Source organism: Dryas octopetala, chromosome 6 (assembly GCF_963921425.1).
Source record: "Dryas octopetala chromosome 6, drDryOcto1.1, whole genome shotgun sequence".
NCBI lineage: Eukaryota > Viridiplantae > Streptophyta > Magnoliopsida > Rosales > Rosaceae > Dryas > Dryas octopetala.
Window position 1 is genome coordinate 4,514,817 of NC_141371.1, and position 9,969 is coordinate 4,524,785.

General features: G+C 34.3%; 2 protein-coding genes across 2 annotated transcripts; both read left to right on the plus strand.

Moving 5' to 3' along the window:
• The first annotated feature begins 1,559 nt into the window (after nucleotides 1–1,559).
• On the plus strand, nucleotides 1,560–3,890 carry LOC147281370 (uncharacterized). The gene is made up of 2 exons (XM_086246342.1): nucleotides 1,560–1,863; nucleotides 3,390–3,890. Exons 1-2 carry the CDS (start codon nucleotides 1,753–1,755, stop codon nucleotides 3,615–3,617), a joined length of 339 nt encoding a protein of 112 aa, XP_086102468.1. The 5' UTR covers nucleotides 1,560–1,752; the 3' UTR covers nucleotides 3,618–3,890.
• Nucleotides 3,891–8,343: 4,453 nt separating this feature from the next.
• On the plus strand, nucleotides 8,344–9,969 carry LOC147281371 (uncharacterized). The gene is made up of 3 exons (XM_086246340.1): nucleotides 8,344–8,548; nucleotides 9,199–9,399; nucleotides 9,683–9,969. The coding sequence occupies exons 1-3, from the start codon at nucleotides 8,438–8,440 to the stop codon at nucleotides 9,716–9,718; spliced, it is 348 nt and encodes a 115-aa protein (XP_086102466.1). The 5' UTR covers nucleotides 8,344–8,437; the 3' UTR covers nucleotides 9,719–9,969.

The window sequence follows — 9,969 nt, forward strand, 5'->3', positions numbered from 1 at the left end:
TTGATATGAGTGCGCGGGGGGTGTAGTACTTGAGAACAACAAGAACCATTTAAAAAGACGTAGGCAATCTTCCTCTAATTCTTACTCTCTATGGAAAGTTTTAAGTCGCCAGTGCAAAGTAACTAATTAAAAAAACTTATCCAAAACCATAAGAAAATGATGTTTACACAGGTATTTTCCACAATAAGCTTCACTAAACTAGAAGAGCATATGTAACCAAAAAAAAGGGCACCACTGTGCTGGAAATTAATACACTGTTCTAATAGCTCCAGCTGATATGGTTACCCATTACCACCATACCCTATCTTTTAATTAATACGAATTTATAAAAATATCGACAAATTAACGGTTCAAGTTACAGATTCAATTCATATTAATATAATAAAAGAATTAAATAGTACATAACGAATAATACCTATCCAAGCCTAAACAAAGAAAAAAAATCAGATGTAAAATCCTAATCATGGGTCCCAATCACACCAATTGCTGAAGTCAACTTCTGCAGTCTTATACTCTTATCACGAACTAGTCTATGCAGCCCCGGCTGGTCCGAGCCTCCTAGAGTCCTAGGTTCTAGATCGATGAAATTTTAAGGAGCACTTTATAAGTTGAGAACTAGCTTGAAAATTTGTTTACTAATCACTCCATTGTATATGAATTGGATGAAAATGAGTTGCATCTCCCCATTTCATTAAAAAAAAGTTACATCTTTACATTCATATATATATATGTATATATTGTAATTTTTTGTTTTCTTTACATAACAGTTTGATAACATTTAATAAAATAAAGACAAGTCAAACTCTTACCAATGAATGTGCGAATAAAATTTTGTTACCACTTAATTAACTTATAAGCGCCCACATGTATAGAAATTGAGTTATGCATACTCATTATTAATATCAACTACCATACCAATAGTTACATGTCGGCATAAGAATACCAACTACGCAAGGATTGTCTTTCTAATCTTTTTAATCTTTTTTGAATTAATGGGACCTAATCTTTACAATAGTTTGAAATACAATATGTCTTAAAGCCATTTGTACCATTAGCAGTTTGATCCTAAACCACAATATAGTATATTGTTAGTTAGTTTCATGCATTTATGATTACCGATTAGTTATTAATTTAGCAGTTTAATGATGTTTCTCTTCACTTTAATGAAACATATCATAAGTTTGAATAGTTATCTCTTAAATAAACAATTAAACTCTTTTTTTCATTCACAATAAAAGTTTAGTTCTTAATTAAATAAATAAAAATACACGTTTTTCTTTAACGACTAAAACCAAAAATTGCCTCAACTTTCACTAAGCCGAGGGCTTGACAGTTTTTTTTTTTTTTTTTCCTATGTATTTTAATAATATACACACGTATTTTGCACATCCCCTCACTCACTCTGGGTTGTTAAGTTTGTGTAGTCTGTACCAATAATAGGCGCAAGGCATTGAAAACGTGTATCTCGGAAGTGGGTAATGATATATACCAAGCAGCAGAAGCTGTACAGCCTGTACAATACCAGAAGTACTAGCTTCCAACTGTACATGTATATTGTATATATATAAATAGTAGTAGGCTCTAAGGAGCTGGTATTAATCCACTATATATATGAAGCTCAATTAGTGTCTTCACATATTTCTTCCACCCACAATTACTTGGAAGCTGAGATCGAGAGAACTCGAGACTACTACTCGATCGATCGAACGGCCGGAAAGAAGGAAGGAAGGAAGGAATTAAGAATCTAAGATCATGCCTTGCCTTTACATCAGCACCAACGTCAGCCTCGACGGAGTTGACACTGATTCCATCTTCTCCGAAGCTACCAAAGCCCTCTCTTCCATTATCGGCAGGCCTGAAAACGTACTCTCTCTCTCTCTCCCTCTTCCTCTCTCATACACACAAACACAAAACACAGAATCCACTTTATTATTGGAATTAACTAGAAAATCTGAACAAAGTCAAAGTTCAATTTCTAGCTTGCATGGTGTAATCGGTCATTAAGTGATTATGAGATGTACTTATATAGCCAGTTCGACATATAGGCTCTACTAGCTAATATATAGCTAATTATAAATTAGCTATATATATCTAGAGTCCAGACCCACTTACTTTTGGTCGATCCAGAAATGTTAAGACTATTTTTATAGCACCTACATATACTCTGTTTTGCTTTTAATTTGGCTTACCTTTTTTCCTCTTTTTAGTACTAAAATCAATTCAATTGCATCTATATATATGTATAACATCTTCACATTTCTATTAAATATGGAGTACCCAGATTTTTAACAAAGATTAATGGGAAAGAACTGGTATCTCTAAATCAATGAACATGATGAAGGTCTAAGGTCTAAGGTCTCAGGTCTCAGGTCTCAACCATATATGTAAGATTAGAATTTCTTGTTATGTTCATTCATCAGCACATGGCTAGTGGCTGCTAATTGGGAGCCACCCCCAGGAGTCCAGGACCATGTTACAAAGTCAGCGTATATGTAGGGTAGCCATGTTCAAATCTTAAGGGGAGTTGGGTTGGTAGTCAGGAATGACATGAGGGCTGCCCTGGCCAACCCTGTAATTTGTAGAATATATATGATGCTTCTCTTCAATGGGGTGGTCTACTGAAACTCTGCTACTGATTAAAGTTCTTCAGTTTGCAGGGGATGATCGAATTGGGTTTAATTTACTAATACGTAGCGATGGATAATTATTAGTTTGATATATATTATTAACTCATTTTTTTATAATTTGAGTTTTTAGAACCTAATAGTTGTCGAATATAATATAAGAATCTTAGTAACAGGAAGTTCTGAGTTTGAAACATTCACTCCTGTTCCCTGCTAACAAGAACAAATAGGAAACTGTTTGATAGTGGCTGCTGCATCAGTCTAAAAACATTGTTATATTTATCAATTTTATTCACTCAATATTACATGTAGCAATATTTCTAGAATTGTTTTGTATAATGAATTAGGCCAAGATGTTGTTGTTACAAGGCTGCCCATAATGTGAACACAGCTGGGATACTAGTTCTGTATGAGTGCAAGATCTTTCTTGTATAGTTGTATATAATTGATCTGAGTTAAAAATTAAAGGTCAGCTTGTGCCCAGTACTATTCTAGTACCCACTTGATCATGATATTTTTAAAATAATGGAATAGCTGTCATTACTTGGACTCCCACTTACCTTGTTTTTGGCTTTTGAGCATGTATGAATGGTATGATGTATCTTCCCACCCAATGAGTGCTTCATTATCAGTTGGGGTCAACCCCATTGTTGGCTAATTAGAGTCTGACACAAACCAATTATGATTAATATATTAACACTCTCTTAACTAAGCATCCATTAATTATATATTTGGTCTTTAATTAATCAAACTTTTGGTCTGCAGTATGTGATGGTCTTACTTAAGGGATCTGTGGCCATATCATTTGGCAAGAGTACCACAGAACCAGCGGCATATGGCGAGTTAGTAGCCATGGGTGGCATTAACAAAGCAGTGAAGAGGCAGCTGATTGACACTGTTGGTTCCATTCTTGAGTCCAAGCTCTGTATTCCTAAGGCCCGATTTTTTCTCAAAGTTGTAGATGTAAGCACGGCTACGGGATCCAAACTGTGATATGATGATTGACATGTACGTATAATTATTTGTATTATTCAATATTTATTTAGTAAACTATCTTTTTAATAGAAATGGGGCTTATATAAATAAGTCACCTGTATTAAAGAAATAATTTACTAAACAATTAATTGAGATGGTACAAATAACGTTTACTCTTTGGCTTATTATGCAAAGTAGGATTTTAAGGGAAAGGGCCTAAGGCTTATCTTCTCATTAATTTGTTGGCCAAAGAAATAAAGGAAGCTGCCTAGCTAGGTAACTTTTGTTTTATGCATGGTTTCAACTTGTGGTACAAAACTTGACCAATGAAAGAAAAAAGGGAAACGGACAAATGAAAGTGATTTTCTCTGACATAGTATAGAAAAGATCATGTCTCATTTTCTTTTTCTTTTTTTCTAGTCTATCATATGTGTAATGGTTTGTAAAAAAAAAAAAAAAAATCTGTCATAGCTTAGAGACTTATAGCCTTTAGTCCAGTGCCCGTCGCTTCAGTCTTCTTTTTGTAATTTCTGTCCGATTCTGGTCTCTCTCTCTACTGTTACATAATTTTACCCCTATTATAAAGGTAGACAAGATATTCTCACTGATTAAATATGATTTAGTTTAGATTTAACTGTTTGCAGTATGAGAACGGATTACTCAAAAAATCTCTGAGAAGTGGGAACTATCATGTATAATGAGATAAATTTGACCAATTCGAAATGATCTTAAAGCTATTGCCAGCATTTGTTGTAAGGTTGCCAATTATGCTTGTCCCAATAGCATACAATGGGCGACACCATTACCATTACCATTACCATTACCATCATCATTATTATTATTTTGGACCGGATACAAAGTATACCACTCTTGTCCTTTTATATTTGTTGCAATCGAGTCACAATTCAAATAGAGGTTAAAAAGTAGGAAAATGCCATTTCTATATCAACCTTTTACTTCGATCCAATTTTTTTCTTAAGGATATATGACATACACCCTTATATTAAGAAAAATAATATTGTTGTAAAATCAATGTAAATGCCATATAAATTATAGAAATAAAAAGTTTAAGTAAATAATATTTGCACATGGAGTCCATTTCTTGTTCTTGTTTTTCCAGAAAACAATTCCTTTCAGTCTTTGACTATAAACACAAGTTTCCTTTCATTATAAACACAAAAGTCCTTTCATAGTTTCCTTACAAATACAAAGTACGTATAAACACCAACGCAAGTGCTTACATGCAAGGCAACACGTGGACGTTTCACACCCACACTTTACAGAAGAGAGAACAGCATTCATCAAAATATCTAAACCCTATCCCAAAGTAGAAGAAAACAGAGCAAAGTGAAAATGTAGGTAAACCCTATCCCATATTTAAACCTTCTGAGGAATATGGGCTCAGAATGAAATTGGGCTAGACCATTACCAATAGCATACTATAGGCCACACTATTACCATCATATCATTATTTATTATTTTTGTACCAGTTTGTCGTAATCGAGTCAATAAATTGGAGTTAAAAATTTAAAAATACTATTTGTACCAATTTGTTACCTCAAATTTTCTTCCTAATTACACAGCACACTGCATTAAGAACCAATGAAGAACAAGGGTCAAATATTAGGAACCATAGCTAAACATTTCCCAGTATAATATGGTTGATAGGTTGGGCCAATGGGCTTGCCAAGTGCGAAGGTCTCTCCTAAGGTTTGGGCTCCTTTTTAATATTCTGCCATCTGTTTTGTTGTGCTGTGCCCACCTCCTTGTTGAGGATTGTCTTGGGAATCGGGTACCGGTACGACGACCCACCAACCGCAATATGTATATTATACATATACTTTTTCTTTTTTGTCCGAATAGATATACTTTGGCTTAATTATAATTTACTCTTAAGAAATTATTGGGTAGTTCGCACTTTGTCCCTGAAACCTAATATTTTTGACAATTAACCTCCCATATTATGTTCCCTTAAACATAAGACCCCTAACTCATAAAAAAATAGTATTCTCTATTAATTTTGTGCACGTGGTGGTTAAAAAAAATGTCACGTGTGCAAAAATAACGATCCAATTAAATGTTTTTAATGAAAAGAGTTATGTGTATAATTGAACAGAATTTGAGAGGTAAAATGTCAAAAAATTTAATTTAGAGGATAAAGTGCCAATTCCTAATAAATTAGGGGATAAATTGTAATTAACCTATATATTTTTTATAGACAGACAACCGCAATATCTATATATACTTTTTCATGTTACTCAATTTAAGAGAAGTTAAGAATTGAATAGACAGCTCCAATGTGTATTTATTCACCATCATGACCAACAAATTAAGATAAATGTTCACCTTGTTTATTAAAGATATCATGTTCTTGAAATATTTGAGTGGGAGCAGTATGATTATTGATTAAAAAGAAAACAACTTCCATGGGAAAAAAAAAAAAAAAACAACTTCGACAAAAAAAACCTCACATACCTTTAGGCCATCCACAGTGGTGAGAGTGAGAGTGAGAGTAAGACATAGCCTGAAAAGTGATTTTTTGGCCTGAAAAGTGATTTTTTGTCCTGAGAGTGAGAGTGATATGTGCTGAAGCTACAGTGGTGCTGAGAGTAAGAGCTGAGAGTAATGTAATTGTATATAATTAAATTAAGCCTAAGTTAGATTAAGTTATAGTTAAGTTATAATTTATAGTTTAAATATTTATAAAAATTATACCATTAGTTTTATTTTAAAGAGATCTTTAATATAAGGTCAATATTGACTATATTTGAATTTATAATTTTATTACCTAAAATATAAATTCTATATTTTGTCTCCACCAATACCTTTATTTCATTTCACCAACATAAAACAAGAAAATTTAAGACAAACATAAATAAACATAAACAAATAAAACAAAAAACAATCACAAACAAACACAAAACGACAGCCACAAACACAAACACAAACACAAACACAAACACAAACACAAACACAAACAAACACACAATGGTATTGGAGACATCTTCAACATTTCGGCGTTCATCGCCGGCGTCGGCGTTGTGCTTGGCCACGACTTCCTTCTCGCGTCCAAAGGTGCTGGACCAAATCATTCTTCAGTTACCTTATTGACCTTGTACGCTTGACTTGACACGGATTGGGCTTGTATATTTTGCTCAAAAGATCGATTAAAAGGACTTTCTTCTTTATAAATTAAAAATACTTAATGATTCTAAACGAGACTATTGTTTCTAGCATCCATTACTTGAGAGTTGAGAAAGATAATCAAGTATTTCCAAATACAAATCAATTAAAAAGTTTTTAGCACCTAATTATTTAACCGTAAACTTACCCATGAAAGCATAATATTGTTCCTAGTAATAAAGATGGTATCACATGTCCCTCCGTTGAATCCAGTAAGAGCTCGGCACCAGGCATGTACATGAACTTGTATGATAATTAATCTTGGACCTCAATTTGTCTCACATAGCCAAGTGGGCAATTAGCTAGTTACACAATCAAGTAAGGATACTAATTTCTACCACCCCTATATCAAAATACATATAGAAAGGAATACTTCATGTCATGATGATGAGGAGGACTTACCTGGGATACCAATATGTGGTATCCCCATCCTCTTTTCTCCCTCTCTCTCTCCCTCTCTCTGCTCTCCTCTCTCCACCTTTCTCTCCCTCCACCTTTCTCTCTCCTTTTCTCTTTTTCTCTCTCCCTGGTGATACCACATAGGTGGTATTCCAGGGATAGGTAAGTTTTATTCCATGATGATATATGCATGTATGCACAGATAACTTTTCCACCCTAGCTAGTAGCCAGTGTCTCTAACGGTTTTCACAAGTCCTATTTAGAGGGTTACAAAAATATAAAACCTAAAAAAGAAAAAAGAAAGGATAGTGTAAAAATAATACCAAATTTCAAATAGTTGAGTTACAAGTTGTTACCCCCAAAACTCCAAATTATGGTGTAACACAAGTTTAAAGAAAAATCCTCAAGGAAACAAAACTTAAAAACCTAAAAGGGACAAATTAAGAAAAGAATATTAACCAATAGAGAAAGCTTTTTTTAAAGCTTAAAAGTTGGTGCAATCCAAATAGGAGGTCGACGTACTGGTATTCTTTAGTAGCTTCATAGCTTGTGTTGTGTAAGGGTGTGAAAAGCTTTGATTTTCCATGTCACACACACCAAAATTAGTTTCATCAGGATTAGAGACAACAATTATACATGCATAATCATAATTGAAGTATATGCAGTTCGGTTGACAATCTGAAAAATCTGAAGCTACCACATACATTGAAGAGTTATCGCCAACAAAGAGAGTAATATTAGCTAATGTATTTTTCTCAATCTACTCACACGTGTTGAGATTTATTTCAAAAACTTTGAATCACTTTATCACATGAATGTCACCCTCCTGCATAATTATATCCCTATAAACAAGCAATAAAAATATTATGTAGTCCTTATACTTGGTAATGTCATTGAAACCCAATTAAGTTCTTACGGGATAAAGTTGGAAAAATATTATGGCCAAAAAAAAATATTGGGTTGTAAAAGTAAAAAATTGGGGTTCTTTTAGAATTTCTCTTTGATGAGGGAGTTTTGCTCAAACCAAAGCAGTGCTCAAAGAGTGATTTTCGACCGCAAAATAAAATAAAATTGGGCCAGACGATAGACCCATATTTCGACCTTCTGAGAAAGCGCTAGGCTTGAGTGGCAGTTCGGGTATAATATATGATATTATTTCTCTCTCTCTCTCCCTCAAAATAGAAGAGGACAGAGTGAGGGTGAGGGTTTTGATACCAAACAGTTGCAGAGAGTAAGAGAGTTGTAGAAACGAAACGATGCCGTGCCTCAACATTTCAGTCAACGTCAGCCTCGAAGGAGTAGACACCTCCTCCATCCTCTCTGAAGCCACCTCCACCGTCGCCAAGATCATCGGCAAACCCGAGGCCGTACGTCTCTCTCTCTCTACAGTAAATTATATGTATATTTATATATTTTTTCAAAGTTATTTTTGTTTATTTTTGCTTAATGGAGAATTTTGATATGTGAATGAGCTTGGTTTTCTTTACCTATTTTCTAAACCAATCATATGTTTATAAGTTTGGTCAATTTCACTTTTTTGTTCAGGAATTTTGATTAGGCTGATTTCTCAGCAATTTCTCTACTTCTAGGATGTATAACTCGAACACTTAAAGAAATGGGAAACATTAGTAAGTGCCTAAGTAGTGCATGTTGGAGATTGAGGTTTGCAGCTTGCTTGATATACTGAGTTGGGAAATGCAATGCACCTTCTTTATCGTTTGCTTTTATTGACATAAAAAAAGGGTTCGTCAAACTTAACTGATGAGCATTTGGTTCTTACTTAATATTCAACAACTCGCCCAATGTGTCTTTCTGTTCTTGAATTAGTTAAGAACAAATTTAATATTCCACTGATATTGGATGAGAATCTTACCTTTTTAGATTCATAGGATGTTGTGGTAGTGTATATTCGATATCGCTCCATCACATGTTTGCTTAATACCCTTTTTAAATTTTTTTCCCCTTTGTTTGATGGTCTTCTAGAACCCTTATGCAAACAGTGATTGTTGATATGCAGTATGTGATGATCGTGCTGAAGGGATCGGTACCCATGTCTTTTGGTGGGACTGAGCAGCCTGCTGCCTATGGTGAGTTGGTCTCCATTGGTGGCCTTAACCCTGACACGAACAAGAAGTTGAGTGCTGCAATTGCTGCAATTCTTGAGACTAAGTTGTCTGTGCCCAAGTCACGATTTTTTCTGAAGTTCTATGACACCAAGGCGAGCCATCTTACCCTTTTAAGTTTTCCAGGAAAAGGGTCATTGCCATGCATGTGTTTCTTCTCATTGCATTCTTCCTGTTTGTTTAGGCCCATCAAAGTCAAGAATATGCACAGTGTTTGCATGCTTTACACCAGAACTAGATCATGTAAATAAATCTTTACTGTCTAAAACCTTAAGCATAACTCCTGTTAGCCTTTCTCAAGAATCAAACTCATGTATTTTAGTAATTTATTCTATTCGTTTTCACTTTAGATGATTCTGATGCTTTGTTATTCTGCAGGGTTCGAACTTTGGATGGAACGGTACTACCTTCTAGAGTATTTGTTACTACTGGAACGGTATCTTAAAATTTCTCTTGAACTTCATGCTCTGAAACCTCAGACAGCTTTATATCTAGTGGTGATTTGGTATCCAAGTACTTTCATAATACTGAGTAGGATGTTGTTATTTTCTGTGTGTGCTTTAGTATAACTTAATGGAACATTTAAAAGCTTTCGTGTATGCCTGCACCAGCATAACTTTTTATTTTGAACTTGGTATTGATGTTATGGCATGTATAATTCGCAA